The 26,443-nt window shown below is 54.9% G+C and overlaps 2 protein-coding genes across 3 annotated transcripts in view; one reads left to right on the forward strand and one right to left on the reverse strand.

Annotated features, from left to right (window-relative positions):
- TP53BP2 (tumor protein p53 binding protein 2) overlaps window positions 1-12,721 on the forward strand; it is a 55,518-nt gene extending 42,797 nt beyond the window's left edge. For both annotated transcript variants that reach the window (XM_059412930.1, XM_059412931.1), the window contains 6 exons: window positions 535-1,310; window positions 3,806-3,943; window positions 4,710-4,843; window positions 6,603-6,769; window positions 9,713-9,912; window positions 11,924-12,721. In XM_059412930.1, coding sequence (XP_059268913.1) covers window positions 535-1,310; window positions 3,806-3,943; window positions 4,710-4,843; window positions 6,603-6,769; window positions 9,713-9,912; window positions 11,924-11,965 — 1,457 coding nt within the window. In that variant the 3' untranslated portion in view covers window positions 11,966-12,721. The remainder of the gene's footprint in view (window positions 1-534; window positions 1,311-3,805; window positions 3,944-4,709; window positions 4,844-6,602; window positions 6,770-9,712; window positions 9,913-11,923) is intronic.
- Window positions 12,722-16,607: 3,886 nt separating this feature from the next.
- The window catches only part of CAPN2 (calpain 2), a 40,397-nt gene continuing 30,561 nt past the window's right edge, over window positions 16,608-26,443 (reverse strand). The window contains exons 11-21 of the mRNA XM_059412932.1: window positions 26,416-26,427; window positions 25,636-25,847; window positions 24,870-24,906; window positions 24,074-24,139; window positions 23,093-23,150; window positions 21,526-21,590; window positions 20,828-20,896; window positions 20,104-20,182; window positions 19,041-19,157; window positions 18,754-18,812; window positions 16,608-17,458 (exon numbers count right to left, since the gene is read on the reverse strand). Coding sequence (XP_059268915.1) covers window positions 17,435-17,458; window positions 18,754-18,812; window positions 19,041-19,157; window positions 20,104-20,182; window positions 20,828-20,896; window positions 21,526-21,590; window positions 23,093-23,150; window positions 24,074-24,139; window positions 24,870-24,906; window positions 25,636-25,847; window positions 26,416-26,427 — 798 coding nt within the window. The 3' untranslated portion in view covers window positions 16,608-17,434. The remainder of the gene's footprint in view (window positions 17,459-18,753; window positions 18,813-19,040; window positions 19,158-20,103; window positions 20,183-20,827; window positions 20,897-21,525; window positions 21,591-23,092; window positions 23,151-24,073; window positions 24,140-24,869; window positions 24,907-25,635; window positions 25,848-26,415; window positions 26,428-26,443) is intronic.

Here is a 26,443-nt window from a genome sequence, read left to right on the forward strand (position 1 = left end):
AGACGCCGGAAAGGATTGCTTTTTTATGTTGTTTTCATATTTTGACATTTTAAGTTTGCTACAAGCAGTAGTTTCTTTTTTTCTTGCTTTTTAAAAAAGATTTTATTTATTTATTTGACAGGAAGATAGCAGGAGTAGGCAGAGAGGCAGGCAGAGGGAGGGGGAGAAGCAGGCTTTCCGCTGAGCAGGGAGACTGCTGTGGGGCGCAATCCCAGGATCCTGAGATTGTGACCTGATCTGAAGGCAGAGGCTTAACTCTCTAAGCCCCCTCAGCACCCCAGCCGGTGTTTTCTTAGAGTTACAACAGCAGCATTTTTCTTCATGGTACATGAAATAATGGCACGTGTTCTCATCAGTGAGGGTTTTCACATGGAAGCCTTGCGTGGTCTTTTGTTGTTTTTAAAAAATCACTGTGTTGAAGAGTGCCGTGTAGTAACTGTGAAATTGAAGGAGGCTTTCAATCTTGTGCCCTGTGTCTATTACCTGCTGGTTTGATTTAATCCTCATCGGGGCTTTGTTTCCGTTTCTGATCAGTCTACGGCAAGCCTGTGATCGCTGCCGCCCAGAACCAGCAGCTGCACCTGGAGAACGTGTACTCCAGCAGCCAGAGCCAGCCTGGCAGTCCCGAGCCTGATGTGGAGCCTGTGGCCTCGGGCCAGGAGAGCCATGAGAATGAACGAATTCCTCGGCCACTCAGCCCGACCAAACTGCTGCCCTTCTTGTCCAACCCCTACCGAAACCAGAGCGATGCTGACCTGGAAGCCCTGCGCAAGAAACTTTCCAACGCGCCGAGGCCGCTCAAGAAACGGAGCTCGATCACAGAGCCGGAAGGTCCAAATGGGCCGAACATCCAGAAGCTTCTGTACCAGAGGACCACCATCGCTGCCATGGAGACCATCTCTGTTCCCTCATATCCATCCAAGCCAACGTCTGTGGTGGCCGATTCTGACAGCCCAATTGAAACCCAGAATCCATATTTACACGTGGAGCCCGAGAAGGAGACAGTCTCTCTCATTCCTGAACCAGTGTCCCCAGAGGACGTGGGAAGCGCCAGTTCCGAGAACAGTGACATGGCAGCTCTTTCCCCGGGCCTTGATTACATGCCTGAAGGAGTTCTGGACAGCAGCCCCAGTTTCCAGAACAGTGCGGAAGAACCAAGTGCAGAGGCCCCCCATCCACTGGAAGTGTACCTGGAGGAGTATCCCCCATACCCGCCCCCACCATACCCGTCTGGGGAGCCGGAAGGGCCGGGAGAAGACTCGGGCAGCATGCGTCCACCCGAAGTCACGGGGCAGGTGTCTCTGCCTCCTGTAAGTAGTGTGGTGTCTCACAGTCCTTTCAGGAGACCCCCTTGTCACAGATTTCCAGGTGGTTGACTCTCAAAGACCTGGAGAAACATACAACTGCTCAGGGCCACTTGCAGAGGATGGTCTGTGTGTGAATTGCCTATGGTTGCCAACAGTTGCCTCTTTATTTTACACCCCTTTTAGCGCTCAGGAGAGCTCAGAAGTATGAGTAAGATTTGGTGTATTCAGGGTAAAGAACATCTCTGTTTTTTAGGAAGAACCCTTCTCTTTGGGAAGAGGCAGAATTGGGTTCTTTACGATACAAACCCCACGCCGCTGTGGCGGTCCCTCTTGGGAGGCTGGCGAGGCTCTGAGGGAGGAGACCAGGCTCGGAAGCTCCGTCCCTTGACCAGCTTTGTGAAATCAGGCAGATGGTGCCCCTTTCCTCCACAGTGACATCACTCTTTTACACTGTTCTTCTTCTCAGTGATGTGTATCTTTAAGGAACTGTTTCAGGGGATCCTCAGACTTCCAACATTGGTAAACTTGGGCGTGTGTGGGACAGATGGGGGTGGGACAAGCCTGTTCCTCTCCTCCCAGGTAGGGGACCCCTGGCGTGCCCCTGAGCCCCAGCGTCCCTTCCTCCCAGGCTGTGCGTGTGTTGACTTGGGCACATGGTGCACAAGCCTTCCAATTGTCATGCCTTTGTTTGCAAGTCTGTTGTGTCCCTTTGAAGTCTTCGAGAAAGGATCAAAAATCCCAGGGTGTCCTTAAATAAAGTTGACCTTTCAGGTATAGCTGGCATTGCGCTGTTTCCGTAGGATGCGAAACCGGGAGTCTTAAAGAGATCGAAGCAAAATTGCATATTGTAGGGATTTTTTTAAAGTGTTTTATATTTTTGATCCCTCATTGCGTCTTTGAGATGTAATGGTATTCAGAGATGGTTATTGTCTTGATTTGCTCTAACTGCTGGTTACTGTGGCTGTTTGCTTCCAAGTTTTATACAGCACATTGTGGATTCTAGGGGACAGGGTTTAAGTAGGGATTAGGCCTTAAAACAGCGCTGTGCCCTGTCTGTCAGGGCACATGGCTCCCTGCAGCTGGCGTTAAACTTGTGGGAAGGAGAGACGACTTCACACCTCTTTTTGCTGTGTCCCCACCTCCCCACCCCTCTTTAGTCGTTAAGTCAAAATGATTCACGTACCCGGGGCAGAGGAGACCGGAGGGTCACAGTGTCACTATCTGTTCCTGTCATCCCGGGGGAGCAATTTCCTTCTTGTCTGGCTTTGCGAGAGACCGAACTGTCTGACTTTGCGAGAGACTGAACTGTGTGTCAGGCTTATTCGGAGTGTGCGTGCGGTCCTGCCCATCCCACTCGTGGCTGCATCTCATGGTCATGTGACATCTACACTTCTTGTTTCCCAGAAACAGCAGCAGTTGTAGCATGTTTGTGAAGTGGAGCGATGGCTGCTTGATGTTTTCTAAACCTCGGTGGTTTTCTGCATCCGAAATAGAGAAAGGACCAAGCTGCATAGCACAGTGAGCCTCAGGAAACGTTGCCACTTTGCTGGGCGTGTGTAGGAAACTTATTGAATGGCTTGTTAAATCAGTCTTAACACTTTTGCTCTATTGTTTTGCTGTATTGTATTCATAGTCAAAAGGCTTGACTAATTGGCTCGTGTATCTTGGAGTGTAGTCAAATTCTGAATGTAAAATAGGAATAGCATTTTTTTTTTTTAAATATTTTTATTTATTTATTTGACAGACAGAGATCACAAGTAGGCAGAGAGGCAGACAGAGAGAGGGGGAAGCAGGCCCACCTCTGAGCAGGGAGCCCTGTGCGGGACTCTGGGATCATGACCCGAGCTGAAGGCAGAGGCTTTAACCCACTGAGCCACCCAGGCGCCCCAGGGATAGCATTTTAAGACTGGAAAGATTTCTTTAAGACTGGAAAGACAGGCTGATAATACTCCTTATTTCCTTGGTTATATGCTTTCCCCTGAGGAAGCATTTCGTTATAAGATGGTTGCAGGGAAGGGATTTGAAGCCAGATGACTTGGATTTAAATCGCAGCTCTGGTGTTCCTGGCTGTGTGCCTTAACTTCCTTATCTGTAAGATGGGGTCACAGGGTTTGGTGGGGAGTCCGCCAGTAGCCATTCATTAACATTAGCCATGATAAGTCTAATTGTGCTGTCGCCTGGTTTAATTGTGTGGGGTTTGCCACCCTAACTCAGAGAGGGAACTTGAAGGCCAGTCTTGACTGATTTTGTGCCCCACAGAAAGCCAGCCTGCTCTCATCGCCTGTTAGGCCTTGCGGGCTTTGTTACACAGGTGTTACTCAGTAAGCTATGTATTGTGATTTATATACGTTTCTAGATAACGTTTCATGTCCATAAAATGCGCTGATATGGATTTTTTAAATGTCCTTTTACTTTCTCAGCTGAGACATTCCTCCGCCCCTTCCTTAGGTCTGCTCTCGGAGACCGGGGTCCTTACTTCGTATACCTCTCTCCCGCAGGGCAAAAGGACAAACTTGCGTAAAACTGGTTCGGAAAGGATCGCGCATGGAATGCGGGTGAAGTTCAACCCCCTCGCTTTACTCCTAGATTCATCTTTGGAGGGAGAATTTGACCTTGTACAGAGAATTATTTATGAGGTATGACTGGATTTGTAGATTTCTTAAATATGTTACATTTTGTTTCTGACTTCTGCTTAAGAAGCTCCTCTGGGGGGGAGGGGCCGAGGTAGGGAGGGATTCGGTGGGAGGGATGGTGGGAGGGATGCGGGGAGGGACGGATGCGGTGGGAGGGATGCGGTGGGAGGGATGCGGTGGGAGGGATGCGGTGGGAGGGACGGATGCGGAGGGAGGGATGCTGGGACAGATGCGGAGCAGGTTTTAGCTTTGACTGTGAGTTGAAGTGCGGTGTCCCCAGCACTCTCCAGAGTACTTTTCTGTCTGGGGAGATGGTTCCCCTCTGTTTATAGTTGCTCCAGGGTGGACACGGACTTGTGCTGTTAAGTTGCACATGTGGTCCCTATTTTCAGAAGCCTACTATTTAAAATATTTTTAGTTGACCTTTTTTCCTTAACATGGGAAATGCACCTTCTCCTCAGACTCTAATTTGTGGTGAGGAGCCGGAAGGTAAATAAGCAAAAATGACTGAGGTTCCTGGCACCTGTTCATTTTTTAGACCTTTTTACAGTGAGTGCCTACTTAATGTGGCTCTTCTAGTGGTCTTATTTCTAGACCTGAGGTTGGTATAGTCGTCTTGGCTCCTGGAGGTTTTAATTATAACTAAAAAAAAAAAACAAAAACCCGCAGAGCCTATTTCTGTTCTCTTGATCCTGAAGAGCCAGGTGATAGTGACCTGAACGGTGACAGGAAGTTTGGGTGATGGCTCCCCTTCGTCTTGATGTCGCAGGTTGATGACCCGAGCCTGCCCAATGATGAGGGCATCACAGCTCTGCACAATGCTGTGTGTGCGGGCCACACGGAAATTGTGAAGTTCCTGGTGCAGTTTGGTGTGAATGTCAATGCTGCAGACAGTGATGGATGGTAAGTCCCCAGTGACTGCCACCCTGGCCGCGGGGTGATGCCAGCACTGCTGGACGCTAGGAGCGCCCACAGGTGTCCTTGTGTGACAGTCCTCTTGCTCCTGTTTTGGAAGCATGTGCAGTTTTTATGAAATATTGTAGTTGAGTGATGAGAAGATGTCCCAGAGTGGCACAGATGTGGCTGACTTGTGTGACTTTGAGAGATATTGGTCCCAGCCCAGTCCCCCGAGCCCAGCGATGCCCATCTTCTGTCCACGGATGTCCACTGTGCATCTGCAAGAGGGAAGCAGAGTTTGTAGCATTTCCCAAGTGTATGGGACTGTGGAATTTTGTTTCACAGAGCCCTCTGCGGAATGGTCATGTGCGTGGAACCTAGAGGGCATTGTTAGAGATGATGAGTATCCTTCGTAGGATCATGGGTTATTTTTTGCACACCAAAATAAGGGGTCCTGATAGGTGCTTTCACCTCCAATGACTGTAATAGAACAGAGAGCAGATTCTGTAATTCTTCTTTTTAAAGAAAGCATGAATTAGAATAAGCTTTTTCTTTGGAAGAATACAAAAAACTGTTTTTTATATACAGTTATTTAAAGGTAAACACCAGTCATTTTTTAATCTTTTCCCTTCAAATTTACATAAATATATATTTTGTAGCCTAAGTTTTTGGTTTATGTTTATAACCTAAGCAAAACAAATTCCTTTTTTTTTCTTTTTTTAAAAAGTAAGCTCTACACCCAGCGTGGGGCTTGAACTCATGACCCCAAGATCAAGAGATAATCGTTTCCCTGACAGAGCCAGTCGACACCCCCAAAACAAATTCTTAGTGTGTCATATGTTTTTGTTTCCCTGTTACTAGCAGTTTAGGTCATATATAATTTTTCACTACTAAAAAAGCATGCAGTTAAAAATTCTGTAGTAATATTCACCAGACTTCGACCTACTGTGTTCTGGGATGCAGGGTGGGGGATCTGTGGTTTTGGAGACCGTGCACCTGAGAGGAACAGAACGGAGAGGGGCAGGAAGAGAAGGGTGGATGCGTGCAGTCTGGCCCCGGGTCGCACGCTGCTGTCTGTCTTTGAGCTAGGTGGCGGCACAGGCTTCTCCCCCCTTCCCTTGTCGGGGGTCGCCTGGAGCCTGCTGTGAATGTGTGAGAGGCTGGAGGGGCTCTCCATAAGGGTGGCTGTAAGTTCCTGCCGGCCAGCGGCCTGTCAGACGGAATGTGTGTATTTCACAGTTGCTTTTCTCCTCTACATTGAATAAACAAACCTCTACTCCAAGTTCAGTTTGGACTTCACAAGCTGTTAGGTGAAGGCAGTTCTCCGTGAGCAGCCCGGATCCCTCGTCAGTGGGAGTGGGAAGCAAGTATGGACAGGTGCCTGTGTCGGGGGAGAAGGCCTCTGGTGTGAAGCAGGCTGTGCCCCTTGAGCTGCCCAGGACGCAGGGGTGGGTGCTGTGGAGCATCTCGCCCTGGTTTAGACCGTCACTCACATGCCTTGGCCTTGCACGTCTTGCTTGTGGTTTCTGTTGCTCTTTGTGCTGCCCCGCATAGCAGTGCCCAGTGTGGCCCGTCCTCAACCGTTCCTCCCTGTCCTCTCTCGTGGGCTCAAATATCTGTGTTTAACTGATTTTTAGAAAACCGTGTAGGAGGTTTCCAGAAGAAGGGCCCAGACGGTAGACTCTGAGCGCTCTGCACAGACGCCGGGCCTGCCGGTGTCGTGTGCCGAGGGAGACCCTACAGCCTGCTGTGTGTCGCCCCACAGGACCCCGCTGCACTGCGCGGCCTCCTGCAACAACGTGCAGGTGTGTAAGTTCCTGGTGGAGTCCGGAGCCGCCGTGTTCGCCACGACCTACAGCGACCTGCAGACCGCCGCGGACAAGTGCGAGGAGACGGAGGAGGGCTACACCCAGTGCTCGCAGTTCCTCTACGGTTTGTGATGAGCGCGTTCCCACGTGTTCGTGACTGTGCTGATCTGTCCTCTGCTTCTGGGGTACCGTTTGCCAAGTATGTTTATTATCAGGGAAAGCATTTTTATGTCGTGCCTGGTCCTGGGCGCTGGAAACAGGGCGGCCTTGATGCCCACGATGAATGCGGCTTTTGTGCGTGTGCCTCTGAGCTGCCCACACGCCACGCGGTCCCTGACCCCATGCGGGCCAGACACTGGACCCCCCCGTGAGTGGAGCCGCCTTCCACGACGGCCCCGAGGCTATGGCAGGGGCCATGAGCGAGCCCGCGGAGCTGGGATTTCCCACAAGATCAGACCGGTCGTGAAGTGAAGGAAGGGCGGCACCTGTTTCAGAGCCGAGTTCTGGCTCTTCTGTCGTGGTTTTGCGTTTCTGATCCTGAGGGAGAACATCAGCTCTGACCCTCGAGAACAAGACAGGCCTCTCTCAGGTGGCATTTCTGTTCACGACTCTTACGAGCTGAGGTTCTCTCTTCTCAGCTGGGCTGGAGCAAAGTGAGGAGAGGAGGTGAGCAGTGCTGGGGGTCTGTGCTGTACGTGCTCCAGGAAGCTGCTCCGCCTGTCACTGGAAGGGCCGCAGAGCTGGTGAGCCTGTCCCTCTGTGAGGCTGCATTCCCGGCTCATGGGCTGCTCTCAGGCTCAGGAGGGGTGGAGGGGTGGCCTCGCAGCTCTTCCTGTCAGTTGTGGGCACAGAGGGTGACCTTGCATTCCTGTTTTCCCATCTCTGGATTAAGAATGATTTTGATAGATTGAGATTTTACTATTAAGATATTACTATATACTTTGTTATATGAAATGCAGTGGCCGTCCTGAGCTTTACTTAATTATAGAATCTGATCTTAATTTTTTAAATTTTTAAATTTTTTAAAAGATTCTATTTATTTTTTTGATAGAGACAGTCAGAAAGGGAACATGAGCAGGGGGAGTGGGAGAGGGAAAAGCAGGCTTCCCGCTGGGTAGGGAGCCTGGTGCGGGGCTCCATCCTGAGCCAAAGGCAGACGCTTGATGACTGAGCTACCCAGGTGCCCTGGAATCTGATCTTTAAAGACACGTAGGGACTTCTAATCGGAGGCTTTACTTTATGGAACATACCATGAACACCATGAAAACGTGTCTTTACCTTAGATGTTGAAATGACCATGGCCTGGCTTCTCCCTGCTTGGGCCTGGGCGCCTGCCCTCTCGTAGCCCCTCACACCTATGGCAGCTGCGACCCTGACCGTTTTGTTCCTCATGTTTATCATTCCTTGCTTTTTAAAAAATCCCTCTGTCACCCGTGAATGAATCCTGTAATTCAGGCTGTCAGGTTGTGCCTGGGTTTGCCCTTTCTGTGAACTAAGTCACGCTGTGATTCTCTGGCTTGCCTTTCCATTCACGGTTGTTCTGGAGTCTCCTCTGTGTGGTGGCCCTGGCTCCTGCTGTCTGTCCTGCTTATGGCTACGTCTCCCTATCTGTCCTTCCTCTCCACCTTGGAGCATTGGGGTGCGCATTCATTCGTAGTCACAAACGGTCCACGCAGAGTACACCTGCCAGTCCCATGGATGCACTCCTAGTGCCTTTCCTGCCATGTCCCCTTCTTAGTTCGGTGAATAGCAAAGTAAGGAGAAATTTTCTCCCATTCTTAGTGATTTCTTGGATGTGAGACTGAAGTTGTTATTTTTTTATTAGACTATGATTTTCTAATTCTGACCAAATGTCTTTTAATTAGTATTTTACAGTCATTCAGATTTTCCCAGGATAATCTCACTTACACTTTGGAGAGCTGTCATTTGAGCAAACCACAGTGCCCTGGATTTCTTTCCCGCCCCATCCTGCTCCCACTCCAGCCTGGTGGGGGCCAGGTTCACTCAGGGTGTCAGCCTTGTGAATCTCATGATCCTGTCTCATTGAAACAGGAAAGTTGGGAGCATAACCATCCCCGTAAGTAGGAGCCTGACCCTTAGTCATTGGAACATCTGCTGAAGTGCAGCTCCTTGTCCTGTGTCAGTTTTCCCAGAGCCACGGCAAGGTACCCAGTGCTCTGTCGTCTTAACTGATAGATGATTAAGTTTGTGATTAAGTTCCTTGTCCATGGAAGCTGAAAAATCTGACTGTTCGAGGGCAAGCAGACACTTCCCTGCCTTCTTTTAAACCTGTAAAGGTGAAACCAGTAATGAGCTCTGCAGTGCTTGGGCTTCCTGACCTGACTGACTTGCCTTGCTTGCTGTGCCCCGTGCTCACCCGTACCTGCCCCATGGGCCTGTGCCTGTGCCCCCTGGGCCTGTGCCCAGCCTGTGCCATCCCGTGCCCTCCCCGTGTCTGCCCTGTGCCCGCCCTGCTCCTACCTACTGCCTGTCCTGTTATTACAATGAAAGTGGACATTTGTGAGTTTCCTTAGCCTCATGACTTTATACTTGACTCTGTGTAGATTTTTTGTGTCTGAAATATTTGTGGATTCTTTGTGTCTTACAGTTTTCTTCCTCTCCCTTTCCCCACTTGGAAATGGGCAGGGACTGCTCAGTAGACATTGCCATTGTGAGCTGTGGTCGTGGTTGCTCTAGGTTCCAGGTCAGCATGACGCGGTTTCTCCAGGGCTCCTCGTCCCCATGCTCAGCCATGCTGGAGTTCGGCAGGCGGCGCCCGCTCCTCTGACAGCCTAGATGCCAGCGGTTCAGTATATTCCTGGGCCTGCGGGGCTCTCTGTACTCCGAGTAAGACTAGTTTCTGAGCTGCCTTAGAGAAGATCGCGGAGGCTAATGTGTCTGGTGGGCGTCCCTCCCCGCCCCCAGGGCTTTTGTTCATGGGGGGCTTCTGCGCTATTTCCGGTTTGGCGTTTGCCCAGCTCTCCTCATGTGGCTTCACGGAGCCGAGGGTTTGAAGAGCAGGCGGGCCGAGTCATGCGTCCTCTGTGGTTTCTTCCTGTCATTTCAGGAGTTCAGGAGAAAATGGGCATCATGAACAAAGGAGTCCTTTATGCGCTGTGGGATTATGAGCCTCAGAATGGTGACGAGCTGCCCCTGCGAGACGGGGACTGCATGACCGTCATCCGCCGGGAGGATGAGGAAGAGACGGAGTGGTGGTGGGCACGTCTGCACGACAAGGAGGGCTACGTTCCGCGCAACCTGCTGGGGGTGAGCGAGCCATGCGGACGGGTTGCTGTGCAGGCCGGGTGTGTGGGGGTCGGGTGTGCAGGGGGCGCGGGTGTGCGTGCGTGGGCCCTAGTGGTGTGTGGGGCCCAGGTATGCGGGAGCTACCCTGTGTCAGGGGCTCTGTGCAGCTGACTGCCCTTTGCTCGCACCACATGGAATTTTAGAGTTTGGACAGTGTGAGGTTTACACTTGGTGGGTGTCCCACGTCCATATCTGCTAGCCCTTGAGGGCTGGGGTCCTGCTGCTTCCCAGCAGCTTGCGGGACATGGGTAACGTTGGCTACAAATGCTGCGTTTGCCCTCGCCAGCATCTATGGAGCTGGCAGACAGAGCCTTCACTCCTGTTCAGTGTTAAAGCTGGAAACAAACTGTACAGTCATGTGAGTGCGTGCACGCATTCCGCCCTGTTGTGTCAGGATAGAGGCATGGCTACGCTCACCAGGGGGCTCTGGGGAGGGTTTGCAGGGAGGCGGCAAGGAGGGTGGGCCGAGGGCAGGGAGTAGGAGTGCTGTCCTGTGTGTGCAGGGGCTGGGGGGTGGCAGAGTGGGAGGGGTGATGGAGAGGCTGAGAGGAGAGTCCAAACCAGAAGAGCCTGGCGGGGGTGAGTGGGGGAGAGTCGGCAGCATGGCTCCCCCCTCCACCCGTGCTCCACCCCGCCTCTATCCCTGCTTCACCCCTACACGCTCACGGTTGGGCCATAGGGGTGTGGCACACGGGCACAGAGAACGCCGCCTCTAGAGACTGCCGGGGTGTCTGAAGGACAGTGGGAGGGTGTTGTTCTCCTCGTGTGGACCTGCTCTGCTGTTGAGGCTGCGAACCCGGGCTCTGTGCGAACGCGCTGCGGCGGTGCATGACCTGCGTGGCGTGACTGTGGTGTCGGGACCTGGCATCTGCTGATCCTCCTTGCCCGTTCCTGTGTGTCCTCTGCCCTCTGGTCCGTGGTTTCTTGTTAAGTCAGCCTTTGGGGCTGAGACAGTGTCCGCTGGTAGGACCATAATGAAAATTACGAAGCACAGATGAGAGCTAAGGAACCCTGAGCCGTGAGCCCCTGAAGCTTCCCCGCCGCAGAGAAGCAGCTTGGCCTGCAGCCATATCCCCCTGAACACCAGCAGCACTTGTCACCGTTCCTTCCCTGGGAAGAACTCTGTGAACTGCCTGCGGGTCTGAGCCCTTCGTTTTGCTCCTCTAACAGAGCGGTCTGGGACTCAGGAACTGGGAAGCCTCACTTGTCCCGGCGAGGGGTGACCTCAGGGAGCTCTGACATCTGCAGACCAGACCCAAGATTTTCATGTTAATTTGACATTGAAATATTCTTAGCCTTTTGGAAATCTCTTTGGGGTAGAAGTGGCCTCTAAGTAACTTTTTTTGGTTTCGTTGGAGGCTGAAAAAATGGAAATCACATAAACAAGTTTTTATTAAGAGGCTCAGATGGGAGTCTGGAAGATCGTATCGACTAACGATCTTTTCTCGGGAAGATGGTCTTTTGTATAGTGTTGATCTGCCAGTTAGTTTTTCAGTTTTGGCTAGAAGTCCGACTCTCCTTTCTTACAGGGAACCTTGTTCCTTTTGTCTGGGTGGAAGGAGGGGGAGGGGGCTCTGTGTAGTTTGCCAGTTGAATTGCTAGTTTGACTTGTTCTTGGCTTGCAGACTGCAGATCTTTGAACTTCACAGGCTCCTCTCCTGCTCTTACTGTGGAAAACAGAAAGCCACAGAAATCCACCAACAAAAAACTCCACTTACCCTCCCTTAAATCGGTAGTCTTTCAGTCTGTGGCATTTTGCGGCGGAGTCTCAGGTCCCATGAGAGTGTCAGGCTGTTGGGAGTGAAGCTGACGGACCCCGATCTCTCCTGTCCCCCTTGCGCGCGGCGCGTCACAGACCAGCTCCAGCCAATACAGGCCGAGCCTGGGGGCCAGGGCTTAGCGCCGTTGCCCCCATTACACTCCTGCGTGACTGTCTCTACAGCGTGTAAAGCATGTCTCTGTTCTCTTGCAGCTGTACCCAAGAATTAAACCAAGACAAAGGAGCTTGGCCTGAAACTTCACAGATTTTAGTTTCTGAAGAATTAATCTTTGTTATCACTAAGAAAAAGTAATGTGATTGTTTTTGGCAAAAATTTCACAAGACTGACTTTAATGATAACATAACTTGAAAGCAATGTAGAATGTCCTCTGGAAGAAAATGAAGGATTGGAGAAATTGCTGTCTCTGGGGGACATTCAGCACGATGGACTGCAGCTTAAAAGTAAGCTGACCACACTGTTGGGGAACGGCGTTCGTGGAGCACTCGGGAAGATGAACAGTGACTGTCCTGGTTTTCTTGAGAAATAGGGCCTCGTTTGGGCTCCTGAGGGGTCGGCTTCCTTTCCCACCTCGTTTGTCTGTACCTCCCCTGCCCCCACCAGAATGGACCAGTGCCATCGAGGTCCCCAGTAGACCCCCAGGGGACTCCTCTGCCCTCTCTGCCTCTCCCCCAAGTAGGCCCCCAGGGGACTCCGTTTCCTCGAGTGGATGTTGCTGGTGGAGAACTAACCGTTGGTCGGGTGTCCACAATCCCTGTTTGATAGGAGTTCTTCAGGACTACACATATGTTTGTGATACTGGATCCAAGCTGTACCACAGCTAATTAGATTTAGAACCTTGTTTTTAGGATGAATTTGAATCTATATTTATTGTCTTTTGTATCTTGGAAATTGGAAACGTGGCTGTATAGACTTACCCGTGATATTTGTCAAGATCATAGCTGACTTTAAAAACAATTATAATAAAATTAAACTTTTTGACTCTAAAGCTATTTACTAGCCTTACTTTTTTTGTGTCATTAAAAGCCTTTTTTAAAGTTTACAAGCCATTGGGTGGCTTACCCAGGGGGAAAATAATATTTCTTTACCAGCCTTGTGATTACATGGAAGAAGACTTGTTTTGCTTACAGAGAACTTGGTTTTGCAGTTGGTCAGTTCTGCATTGGGTTTCGATAGAGAACCCTGGGCACAGAAGGTGTCTTTGAGATGGTCTTGTCCTTGTCTACACGGTCTACACTCATTCATGGGTTGAAAATGTACATAGGGTCTCTACATTGGTTTTTAGTATGTTACTGAGTTTGTGAATGGCTTTGGAACCCATGCTGCTTAGTGGAACTCTTCAGTTAATAGAAACCACAAATGAGAAAACAAGTGCTCACTTTTTGTTGTACATTTTTCCGAGCACCTAAATTCTAGCAAGAAAGGTGAGTGAAACACAGAACATCCCACGCTCATCAGGGTAATGGAGAAACAGTATAGACACCTTGAGCTAGCAGTCGGAAGATGTGTGTGGTGGACAGAATTCTGAGGACACCCTCTGGGGTGACAGTGTTTGGAGGTGGGGCCTCCGGGAGCCAAGGAGGCACGCACACCACCACCAGGTAGAGACCCCACACACCCCACGAAGGGTGTTTGTGCTTGAAAGGAGAAGAGGCCGCAGCCCTCCCCTCTGCCATGTGTGGACACTGCAAGAAGGTGGCCATCTGCATTCTGGGACGGGTCCTCACCAGCTGGCAAGTCAGTTGCATCCTGATCTTGGACCCACAGCCTGCAAAACTGAGAGGTAGATGTCTGTTGTGTGAGCCTCTAGGCCATGGGGTTTTGTTCTGGAGCAGAGCAGTCTAGGGGTCCTAGTTACCAGCCAGAGGCTGATCTAGGTGCTTCTGTGAGGGACTTTTCCAATCAGCAGATGTGGGGACAGGGACGTCACCCTGGGCTGCTGGGTGGGTGCAGGAGAGGTGTGAGGGACTCAGCCCACCACTGGCGGCCACAAGGAGGAAGGGGTCATGTGCCAGGGAATGCAGAAAATCGCTGTCCACAACTGGGGAGCCCCTCCTAGGGTCTGTGCTGGGACCGGCCAGTCCCATGGGGCGGGCTGGGACTCCTGCTACAGGACTGTGAGGTGATGAGTGTTCTGTGTTTTGCTTTGTTTAAGATTTAATTTTTAAGTAATCTCTTTTTTCCCAGCGTGGGGCTCGAACTTGCCACCCTGAGATCAACAGTCACACGTTCCTTCTACTGAGCCCTCCAGGTGCTGGAGGGTGGGTGTTTAAGCTGCTCGGCGAGAGGCAGCAAGTACAACAGGGCCTCTGGGACTGGTCTGGCACTTCCTAACTGTCCGTGCGGCCTTGCCCGGGGCGCACAGTTCAGCATCACTTCTGCACACCTTGGCACGGGGAGAGACCCACGCGGGTACTGCACATAGAGGTGCTGGGAAATTGTAAAGAATCGCTCAGGTGTATGGGAAGGGAAGACGTGAAAATTAGTAGGAGAGCGTGATCATGTTTCCTTCGTCCTAAACTAAGAAAATTCACTTTTATTTTCTTTTTGTTTTTCCCTTATCGTCAGCTTGAGTATCCTTGTATCAGAGGTCCTCGTGGAAATAAGTATAGGGAAGGGTCCCGGACCTGGGGTCACAGTGCTTGGGGGTAGCTGAGGGCACTAGCGGGACTTGCCGGTTACTGTGTCCAGTCAGGGTTTCTAGTCAGCCTGTGCGGTCAGCATGTGTGGCTAGTGTAGTGTTTCTGGTCACCATGTCTGTTTGGGGTTTCTGGTCAGTTAATGGTCATTGCGTCTGGTCAGCGTGTCCGGTCAGGGTGTCCTGTCAGTGCGTTTGGTCACCATGTCCAGTCAGCATATCCATCCGGTCACCGCGTTTGGTCAGCACATCTGGTCACCGCATCTGTTTGGGGTTTCCGGTTACTGTGTCCGGCCAACGTTAATGGTCACTGTGTCCAGTCAAGGTTTCCCATCAGTGCGTCTGGTCTCTGCATCCATTTAGCATATCCGGTCACCGCATCCGGTCACTATGTCTGATCACTGTGTCCGGTCAGCACATCCGGTCACCACCATGTCTGGTCAGGGTTTCCAGTCAAGGTTTCCCATCAGTGCATCTGGTCTCCGCATCCAGTCAGCACATCCGGTCACCGTGTCCACTGTGTCTGATCACTGTGTCCGGTCAGTACATCCGTTTACCATGTCCAGTCAGGGTTTCCGGTCAAGGTTTCCCATCAGTGCATCTGGTCTCTGTGTCTGGTCAGCACATCCGGTCACCACGTCCACTGTGTCTGATCACTGGGTCCGGTCAGCACATCCGGTCACCATGTCCGGTCAGGGTTTCCTTTCAAGGTATCCCATCAGTGCATCTGGTCTCTGTGTCTGGTCAGCACATCCGGTCACCACGTCCAGTCACTGTGTCTGATCACTGTGTCCGGTCAGCACATCCGGTCACGCTCCAGGTTTCTGCGCAGGGGTTGAGAGCACGTGGCTTCAGCAGCTGTGGCCTCGTGCCTGTGACGTTGCTCGTGAACACGCTTTCCAATGGCTGTGCAATTCCCCGTCACGTGAGAGATCCAGGTCTGACCCAGGCACATGCTGGTCCCCAATTTCTAGAGTGACGCCCCTGAGCCATCTTCATGGTGGCAGTTTTTAGATTTCTGAGGGGAGAGTAGGGTAGCTGGAGGGTGGGCCCTGCTGAAGAGGGGCTTCTAGTGGGGATGGGGGCCCATGGAGGACAGGGCAGAGGGCAGAGCTCACGGTGTCAAAGGCACAGAAAATTGGGAAGATGCCACTGGTTCTCCTTCATAGGACTGGGCACTGGGAGGTAGGTGGTGGTCACGGGAAGCAACAGGGCCCGGGTGGTTGTGGGAGGCCAGGAGATGGGAGAGGAAGAGAGAGAAGAGAGAGGAGAAAGTGGAGGAGGAGGAGGAAGGAGTGGGGGAGAGGAGGGGGGGCGGGGAGAAAGAAGAGGAGGGAAGGAGGGGGGCGGGGGGAACGGAGGAGGAGGAGAGAGGGAAGAATGGGGGAGGAGGGAGGGGCTGCTGGCTGGTTGGGAGGAGGGCGTGTCCCATGGTGGGAAGCAGGTGCCGCTCTCAGGGTGCTGGGATACTGCGTGCAGGAGAGGACAGAGGCCGTGTGCCCAGCACAGACACTTGGAGGCCTGGGCCTGGGGCCACTTTTGGCCCCAGGGTCCGAAGATGTGGGGTGTTGATGCACCGGCTAACTTCTCCCTGTGAAGTAGGCGTTGGCGAGGGCTGCACTGTGTGGCAGAACCCCAGAAACTTGGTTAATTCTCCCCTCTTCATCCTACCATGCATAGACCTTCCCCGTGTGCTGGGACTGGACCGTGCCAAGGGAGTGGGTGAGCTGGGGCAGCTGGGCAGGCGCAGAGGGCTGGAGTCCGCAGCACGGACGTGGTTTTGCCTGGGCCTCTCCTCTTCCCACATGCCCGGGCCTCAGAGGCCTCCATCCTGCACCCTGGCCTGTGCTGCTCGCCGACGACACTCGCCAACCCTCCCTGCCTCCGCTCAGCCCGCATGTAGGGCCTGGGCACCTCCTTGCCAAGTCTGGGAGATGCCCCTCCCAATCCCATCACATCCCACTCCTCTGGCATCCCCCCGGGACTTCGTGCCTGTTCTCACAGCCCCCGGCACATCCCAACGCCCCAAGGCCTGCCGGGGCCTCCTCAGGGGAGACCAGAAGCGGGTTAGAGTCCCACCTACTTGGAGACCACTTATGAGCTTCCGGATTGTACAGTCGTGCAGGAAAGGGGAGTTCAACTGCTCATTCCTGTCACGAGGGGAGTTCAGATGTAGCAGGCCAGGACCAGCGTGGGCACAAAGCCCTGGCAGGCCCTCCAGGAAGGACAGCACTGAGCGGGACGGTCTGGGCCACTCTTTATTAACAGCAGGTGTGGGAGAAGGTAAGGCAACAAGGCGATACTTGCACAAAGCTCCTAGCGTTGTCCCAGGGTGGAGTCGGGGGTCCAGCTCCCACGCCACTTCCCTCCTGGCTCCACGCGCAAGCAGGGCAGGGGTGACATCCCGGTGGCAGAACCGTTGGTTCTGTCCTTGACCATGACCCCAGGCCCCTGTGCTGGTGCACGCTTTAGGTAGCTGAGCCAGAGCTGATCCCCTTCAGCACCTGGGACACCCCCCATGTGACACCAGACTGCTCAGGGTTTGGGCTCAGACACACAGGTCACCGGTCGAGTTGACGTAAGGCTGGTATCGGGAGTGACCCACAAGACACAGGGGTGCCTTCTCGGTCGCTCCGGGGTGCCTCCTGGTTTCCCTTTTACTCTGGGGGCACAGACTGCTGCATTTTTAAACCTGAAGTTGCTCAATATTCCCAGCAGGAACCTTCTGTTCTCGGAGACAGACTCCGCGTGCGGTCAGCTGTTAAAACACCTCCCTGCGCCCTCTCCCTGGTCGGCTGTCGCTGCAGACGGGAGTGTGTACAGTACGCAGATTCCAGGGTTTCTTTCAGTTTACTGAGGGTTAAGTGACTCGCTGGCATTTAATATCATGATATGCAAATCTTCGACTTTGAAGTTTGAACGTTCTGCTACCTCAAAAAGCATCTTTATTTTCAGCTATGATCATCCGTTTAAGTAAATGTTCCCGTAATTGCAAGGTCCAGATAAAAAGTTTCTCTGCGGAGGTCTAGTGCTCGGCTGATTGTCTTCAGGCAGCTTGGTTAGGACTTCAGAGGACAGAAAAGCAGAGCCACTGTTGAGGAAGGAAACAGCCATCAGCTCAGAGACCAGGGGCAAAACGAAAGGCTATTTATTCTGAGAGACCCAACTGCCGCCCACAAAGCTGAGCCAGGGTGGGGGCCTCCATGTACAGGCTTGTGGCTTCTTGATGCCACAGGCCAGGGGACCATGACCTGGAACTCGGGACACGCAACATTAGGCTCATGTGCGTCTGGCCTGTGGCTATCCCCGAAACCAGTGCCTTTGGCCCTTGTTCTCTGTTGGAGTAAAGTGGGCAATCTGGGTCCGATTCTGATCGAGCTGGTCTGGGATGGGCCTGGACCCCCAGCTTCTGCCAGGCTCCCCATGGCACGGAAGCTTGTCCTAGCAAACATGAGAGCCTCGGCTGTGGGCTGTGACCTCAGGGCGGGTGTATTCCCCAGGGATGTATGGTTGGAAAAGCAACTTAATGTTCTTTGTAACCAGCTCAAACAGATTTTCAGATGGCTGAAGCCCTTCCCAGCGCCTCACAGCAGGTGAACAGCTACTAAGCTAAGCTGCTGGCTTCCTCCAGAGTTCAAAGTGCAAGGAAAGGAGTGGCCAGGTGCCGACACCCATCCCACTTGTGACTTCACTCCTCACTAGTACATGGGACCTGGTCATTCTTGGGGGGCTCCAGCCCCCCGCCCAGCCCTGGGGCTGCCCCAAGCTCCATTCCCCTGAGAGCAGAGGAAATGTACAGCCTGGGAGCACAGGTGTAACCTTCCTCCTGGGGGTGAGAGAATGTTCTGGCATCAGGATGGCCAGAGAGAACACCTCGTACGTACTTCACTTTCCAGGGAGCCAGTGTCCCCCCTCTGTCTGGCTTGAGGATCATCTCCCAGGTGGGCATTGTGGGGGCTCCAGACACATCCCCCAAGCTTGGTTACTATTGGGAGTGTTTTTAAAGGGGGATCTGATCTAAGCATGACAGATCTTCCCAAACCCGCTTGAATTTCCTCCAAAGGGTTTTGTTACATGAACACTGCCTCCTGTGTGTGCTGGTCAGCGGTTCATTCTCCTAAGAGGCATCCTGCGGCCCCCTCTAACACTGCCTGCTCGAGGCAAAGCCAGTGGGAGGAGGGGCTAGGAGGGTCAACAGGAGACGTGGACGGGGCTGCCAGTGAGAGTGCGTGGTGGGACCTTACAGCCACTTTTGGGCTGTCTCCCGCAGACCCAAAGACCTGTAAGGTGTAGCTTGAAGTAAGCAGCCACTAAGCCACAGGTCCCTGTGCCCCGGTGCCAGCATTCCGTCCCCCTAAGGGAGGGGCGTGTGAACCACGGACTTACAGAGATGAGGTCCAACTGTATGGTCCCAGTGTTCTCGGGGTCCAGCTGCTGAAAAACCCCTGCGGAGGAAGAAGGGTCATCCCCCATGAGCGAGGCGGAACAGAGACCGTACTGTCCTCTTCCCCGTTTGTCCCAAGCCATTACTCCTGCCCTCTGTCCCCGTGGCAAAGGATCTTCATCGTCAACTACAGATACGTCCTGGTTCAAGCGATCTCGCCTGAGACAAAGGGCGGGCTGCCTTCACCCCGGCAGGGCTGAGAAGGGCCTTCCCCTGAAGGGCCACTTACTGAATAGCGTTTCCAGTCGAACCAGACACCGGACAAAATTGTCGAAGTCGATGATGAGCTCGTCATCCGCAAAGCGAGCCACGATGACCTGGTGGAGCTGACAGGGCAGCTTGAAGCCTGCGGTGGGAGGAAGCCTCGAATTGAGCATCAGACGGTGCCCGACGCTGCTTCCGTGCCTATGCCTGCACCTGCGCCTGCGCCTGCTCCTGCTCCCGCACCTGCTCCCGCACCTGTGCCTGTACCTGCACCTGCTCTCATGCCTGCACCTGCTCTGGCGCCTGTACCTGCTCTCCCATGGAAGTGACCCTTCAGATCGCAACAACTGCTTTTGTTCCTAGGCACTCTTCTGGGGGGACTCTCGTGCTTTGCAAAGACGGTGCCTCCTGCCCTTGCTCCGGATTGCAGTCTGCTCGCCGACCCTGTCTGTCTCCTCACTGGCTGACACGAGGCTCCCCATGCCTCATCTACTGTCTGGTTAGCTCAGAATCACCTTGGAGACTAGACTCTTCTCGATGCACGGGGCAGAAACTGTTCATTGCAAAGTAGTGTGAATTCCCACCCTTTCCACAGCAGCAGGATTTCTCATGAGCCACGGCTATGTGAAAGTGATCCCATGTTCCCCACCTGCCTTGCAGCCCACTGAGGGGACATGTGCCCTGAAAGGCAAGGAGCCTGTCTCCCTGCCCTGCCCACCTATTGCCGGAATGTCGTGGCGGCAAGCCAGCGTGGTCAGGCAAGAAAGGGAGGTACTGCACTTGGACGGTTTGGGAGAGAAAGATGGCTGTTTGGGTCTCTGTGGAAGGATTACATCCCAACCAATAGAGTAGAGATGCCCATTGGGTGTGAGGGACTTACCGGGGGTGGGGGGCCCGGTATGCTGAAAACTGGCTCTGCCCACTCGACCTGCCAGGCCCTCGGAAGGAAACTTGGACTTGCGAGGGCACAGAGGGCATTTTATTTTACCAATTAGTTTTTAAAAGGGGGATGGACAGAAAGGACGAGCCAGCACCTGCCTCAATGCAGAGTAAGTGCTCACATGTTCTAAACAAAACCAAGTCCTTACCGGCTTCCTCTAAGGCTTTCCTCATCTCATAAGAGTTCATGGTACCCGACCGGTCCACGTCAATTTCCCGGTAAATTTTCTGGAATGAGCAAAGCAGTTACAAAGACCATTATGCAAAGCCAGCAGGTGACGAGTTAGCGCGTGCTGTGTGCCGCGTGGCATGAAGCTTGCCAGCTCTGCCTCGCCTCTGGCCTCGGAAAGTCACCCCGTTTCTGCCTTAAATAGCTAATAGTGTCCACCTGTCTCCATGAGCAGGCTTGTACACATGCATGTCGGTCCACTAGCCAGCCACGGTGGACCCGTGTTGTGAAGTCACCTTTGTGCCTGGGGTGTCAAAAGTCCAAAGGACAAGAGGCTGCACAGCCTCTTGAGGACACTTTCAGGGCAGCTGGAAGGTGACCCTGTTACCGGCCACTAGCACGGAAGGGTGGGAGCAGACTAGGTCCATGGCAGAGGCTGGCCCTTGCTGTTCCTGCTGCCCATCATGCCTCTGGGGGTCAACTCCCCACTCCTGGGGATGTCCCTCTGCCCCCACAGAGGGTGCACCCGTCTTCACGGCCAGTCACAGGCCTGGTGCCCCGCCTTCCGTCCCCATGGAGGGTGCACGAGCACCCACGGCCTGACACGGACCCGGCGCCCTGTCCTCTGCCCCCACAGAGGGTGTGCTCCCAGACACGTCCCAGATATGCAGCCGCACGCCCTGCCTTCCATCCCAGGGGCACACCTGGTACTTCTGGATCTTCGTCCATAGAACGTAGAATTCCTTCAGCCCCAGCTTCCCGCTGCCATCTGACTGTGCACCGTTAAGGAAGGTTAAGGAATGCCCCTGGGGGTCATCGTGTGGGCGTGTCACTGGATGGCGTGGCGCCCTCCGCAGTTATGGGGAGCACCAACTGAAGCACCTCACGCGGCACTAAGGGGCCAGAGCTGCATCCACGGGCTGGTGGAGGGCCCGGCGGGGGCCTAAGCCTGCTGAGAAGGCTCTGTCAGGTGACATGCAGGGGTGCTTCGCTGATTCTGAGACTATTTCTAGGGCCTCATGGGGGGCACTGGGATAGGAGGTGCTGGGAGCCCAGGAGACCAAACTTCTGGCAGCTCAGCCCAATCCCTGCCCTGAACGCGGTGAGGCAGGTGGGCAGGTGGCTCTGGGAAAGAGATGCCCACAGCGGGCCTCCCTGTGCCTTTAACTAGAGAAAAAAACCCACGACCAGAGAAAACCAGATTCACGTCAGAAACAGGACAGTCAGGGGAGGTTTTCCAGGGCCCCTCAGGAAACCAGCCTGAGCTGCTTGGGCCCAGCGGGTGGGCATCTCCCGCTGCCTGCGCAGGGGGCTGGGGCTTCTGGCGCTCCCTATGGGGGTTTCTGAGCAGGACGGGCAGGGGCTCAACGCCCCGACTGTGCTCTGCAGCACGAAAGGATACGTCCAGCATATCCACCATGATTTTGCAGGTTTCGATGCTGAAGCCGTCTGACTTGATGTCCTGGCCTAGAAGACAAAGGATGATGGGGAAATCCCTGGGGGGGGGGGGGGCTGTGCTGTCCAGAGGACCACCCCCACCCCCGGGGCAGAAACGCTTGTGTGTGCCTCCAGGACAGGGGCCACTTCACCCTCTTCTAGTGGCACGGGGGCTTGCGGGGTCAGAGGGGACAGAGAGGAATGTGTATTTGCTATGTCAGCCTGTGTCCCTGTAGACTGAGAAGCCCAGGGGCCAGACACTCTCCAGAGCCACTGTGGCCCACTAGGAGAGTGGGGTACAGCAGTGGCTGGGGCTGGCCAGAGACCCCTGTCACAAGACCCTTGTCAGAGACTATGAGAGACTTGTCCTTTGTCACATCCTTGCAAATGTTGCAACGTAGCTTGTCTCCGAGCTGCCCTTGTGCGCACAGACCCCTCCACGGGCCCGGGCGGAGGCCTGGATCAGTGGGCGGCCCGGGAGGCTGAGTCCCGGCACGGCCTGACTCTTCCCTGCCCGCCCAGTCTCCGTGTGTGTGGGAACAAGGCAGCTTTGAGGGCCACATGCCTCAGCAGCTCTGTGATTTCACTCGTGCCTGGCAGCCTCCAGGCCAAACACCAGCCTCTTGTCCTCACCCGGCCAGCCTGGGAGGAACCAGCTACGTGCGGCTCCTGAGCTGGGCACACTGCCCATGTGCTCTGGGGTGGGCGACCCCACCAGCCCAGGTACTTCTAGAGAGGTTGCTCCTGTGGGGGGTTAGGCCAGCTTCTGGGTGGAGCACGGGGCTGCTGCCGAGAACACAGCGACATCCAGGCTCTCAGGGGCTCTGGGGCGGCCGCGTTTCTCGGGGTGAATCAATGGGGAAGAAACGTGTCCCCTGAGGCTGGACCACACTTGGAGTGAATGAGCCTCAAGGTCCGTGGGAGGTGTTCCGGCTCTGCCCCAGGCCCCTCTCCTCCCCCTCCCTTTTCTTCCAGGAGACCCGACTGCCACCACCGCAGCCTTGGAGATGCCAGTCTGGCTCATGGGCTCAAACAGTAAGTCCGATGAGGCTCCTGGGCCCGCACACTGGGGACATGCTTCACGGACTGTTCTGGTGGTCTGAGTCTCTGATGGTCTCTGCCCTTGCACCCCAGCTACACAGGGAGATGTGGACTCCATCCACAACCCCGCTACATGCAGCCGGGGTTCACAGCTTGGGGACTTTCAGGCCGGTGGGTGGGGCTGACTCAGCCCTCCTTGCCAGCTGCTCCTCCGAGGGGCCGCCCCACGGCACCCCTCCGGGAAGGTAGGTAGCCACCCACCCACTTCACGGGTGAGGAAAGAGCCCGGGGTCACGCGCCCGGCTTCAAGCAACAGCCCGCCGGTGGTGGGAACTGGGGTGTGGCCTCTGACCTCCACCTGGACCCTCTGTACTTTGTTTCATCGGGGCACTCAGAGACTCCTCTACCCAGTGCGGGGGGGGGGGGGGGGCACAGATGTTGCTGCGGGAGAGGGGGTGGAAGGGCGCAGGGAGCCCCAGCAGGGCACTTACGCCTGGCCAACACTCTCCTCAGGATGGTCTGCAGCTCAAAGGCAGAAATCTCCGCGTCCTGTGGACATGAAGCAGAGCGTGGTTACACGGGGGGCACAGGACCCTGAAGGCCCGCTCTGGGGCAGGTGCACTAGGTGGGTCAGGGCAGGGTCTGTGATGTGCATTTCGAACGCCCCCAGGCTGCACGGTACACCTGCTCCAGGCGGACTTCAGCACCAGTTCTGAGCTCTGGAGGGTATAGGGGTAAGCCCTCCACTCCACGCGCACGTGTGGCCCCACAGGCTGTCCTCCCCTATGAAACTTGGGCCTGGCTTCCTATTAAGCTGGTTAGAACCAGCACTCTTTCTGTGGCTAGGACTCCTTGGGGGTTCAGGTGCCTCTGTGCACGCACATATACTGGGTAAGGGGGGGTACCAAGCCCCAAGATTGGCTGTGGTCCCTTCTGCCTCCTGGGGCTGGGGGTGGGGTCTGTGTATGACTGGACCAGCGGGGAAATGTCTCTGTCCGTAAGAGACCGGGATGGGGGGGGCACCTGCTGCACTCCGAAGGGGTGGGCCGGCTTCCTCTGCAGGACGGAGGAAGGCGCCAGGTTCTGGACCAGTGGGAGCAGCTGACAGCAGCGCGAGGCCCACATGGCTCCCGCAATCAACACAGTAGAGATTTGAAACACTTGTTCCCACCCTACCCCTGCCCCAGGTATCTTTGTGAAAATCAAGGATAAGGTCTGAGCCCCACATCCCAGCTGGAGTGGGAGAGATGAGAGCAGGAACCCTACCACGAGGAACATGGGGCCAGAGCGGACTCTGAACTGGCAGCCCCACTGCGTGGGCAGGACGTGGGCTGGAGCCCGAGTTCCATCCGTGTTTCCTCTCTGCTTCTGTGGTTTCCTCTGTCCCTCTGAACTGCAGTCTCCTCGAGGATGAGACCGTCCCTCCCTTGGCAGCGACCAGAGCACATGGCAGAGCCCACAGGGACACCCACCTCGCCTGCCAGCTGGGCAAACAGCCTCCTGAAGCCGTCGTCGATGTCGTCCTCGCTGGCCTCTATCTGGAAGGAGGGGCACATGGCTGGAAGCGGGTCAGAGCCAGGAGGGGGCCTCCCCCGCCTCCCGTGGGCCTACGGGCCAAGTTATGGGCTTGACGGGAAGGATGGTAAAGACTGAAGGAACGATTTTTTCTAGTGAAGACAGGAGAGGGTTGGCGACTCTCTGGGAGGGATTAGTGAGCTCCTCACAGTGTCTTCTCTGACCTGCGACCAGAATGGCCCTCTCTGATCTATACTAGTGGGGATTCAGAAGCAGAGCCTAGCTGGAATGTTCCAGAAGGCCTGTGACAATGGCCCTCTGGGACTGTTCAGTCTCTCCCTGGGGACCCAGGACAAGCCACTGAGCCAAGGGTTATCAGGCCTGGGGACAGCAGGGGAGCCTCCCATCCTGTGGGTGGCAGTGTCCTCCCTCGACTCTGGATTTCTTGTGGGTGGGTCTCAGAGACCCTGAGCCTGAGTCACCAGTATTTCAACAGAACCTCTTGGAGCCCTTGGGGCCATGGGAACCTTGTCGCCCAGAGTTTTTGTTTTATGATTAAGGAAACTGAGGCCAGGGAGTCATTGGAAACCTGAGTCCCACACCGCACGGTGGTCAGCGTGGGTGTGGGAGGCAGAGCCTAGTTGGGAGCTGTGGGCATCAAGTCCTCCTAAACCCTGGCGATCCTGTGTTGTTGCTCTGGGCCCTGGGTCGTCCGCGGCAGAACAGGGGTGGGAGTCTCGGGGCTGCACGTACCTCGTCAAGGTTGGCCTCAATCTCGTCGTCAACGACCCTGGAGACAGAAGGAAACTGTCACTGAGGCCGGGGTGTAGTTTGCGCGCCCAGTGCTGCCTGCAGGGCTGAGTCCCTCTCCACAATGAAGGGACTTAAGAGTCAGAAGGTCCTTCTTGGGCCCAAGGATCCCATGCCAGGCCGCTGAGAGTCTGGTTTGCCATGCCTGCATCTGGCAGAAGCCATTAGGCTCATGGCTGGCCTGACCTGGCAGTTCGCACACATGGTCCTGGGTCTTGGACAGGGAGCAGGTGGCTGTTTGCCATGTCTGCTTCCCATCTGCTCAAAGCCCCCGTGGTCTTTCAGTAAATCCCCTTTTGGTTAAGCTGCCCGAGGTGGATTACGTCTCTTGCAATCAGGCACCCAACTGAAGAGACATGGTCCTGGCGGTGGCTGCTATGAGGTGAGGCCATCCTGACGGCAGCATCAGGTGGACAGGGCCCACTGGCGCCCACCCTGGGCAGGATAGGGTTACTACCCCTGTGTGGCCACGGGGTCTGCGCTTGCCAGTCGGTCCGTGTGGTTACGTGTGGTGGTGGTGAACCTGACCACACACCACGATGCTGGAACCGCAGAGGCGTCAAGTGACAACAACACTCAAGTCCTTGACCCCACCTCCCCTGCTAACCCGGGCAGCGGCACGTGTCCCAGACCAAGACATTGGGAGCCACACTTGGAGGGTTGGGACCAGCCACAGGAATCTGGAGGGCGCAGCAGTCAGGCCACCTACTGGTAGTCAGCTTTCTTCTCGGAGAAGACGCGGACACAGAAGTCCCCATCCTTGTTGGGCTCGAAGGTGGAGGGCACCAGGACGTACTCTCCCGGGGGCAGCTTGAAGCGGTTGAGCACCTCGCGCAGGTTGATGAAGGTGTCTGACCGCTCCCTCGCTCGGTGCGTCAGGAAGAAGTTTCTGCTGAGGTGGATGTTGGTCTGTCCGTACATCTGAAATGGAGGTGGGGGTAGTCAGATGCACAGTGTCTGGGTCGTTCCACATCCAGAGAAGGAGTGGCCCGGGGAAACCTGGAGGCGCGTGCAGCAGGGGCCCCCGTGTGCCCAGCTCTGCAGAGAGGCCCCACCTGCATGTGGAGGTCCTCGGGCTCCTCACAGGGGCTCGGGGATGTGCGTGGTGCGCCACACAGATGGAAGTGAGGACAGGGCCCGCCTGGGGATCCGGGCCTCCGTCTGTGTTCCCACACTATCTCACAGTCTGTGGGATGCCTCGTTCCCCTTGGGCTTGTTTTAGGAGAACTGGGGGACTCTGGAGAGCCTCCTGCTGTCCCAGGACCACACAACTAAACCATGCACAGGTCCCGTGGGGCTGCCCAGGAGGCCTGGCCCTGAGCTCCGACCAGCAGGTTCTGGGACCTGAGCCACCTCACCAGGGCCGGGAGGGCATGGGGCCTCATCCTTTGCAGCCGCCTGCCCCTGCCCAGGCTTCACAGGACCCCTGAGCCGGTGGTCTAAGCCTTGTGCCCATTGGTGACCCCGTGCCAATGTCTGCCAGGCGTACCTCCTCTGGGACCTGCAGGGAGAGAGGG

The sequence above is a fragment of the Mustela nigripes genome, chromosome 10 (assembly GCF_022355385.1).
Source record: "Mustela nigripes isolate SB6536 chromosome 10, MUSNIG.SB6536, whole genome shotgun sequence".
NCBI lineage: Eukaryota > Metazoa > Chordata > Mammalia > Carnivora > Mustelidae > Mustela > Mustela nigripes.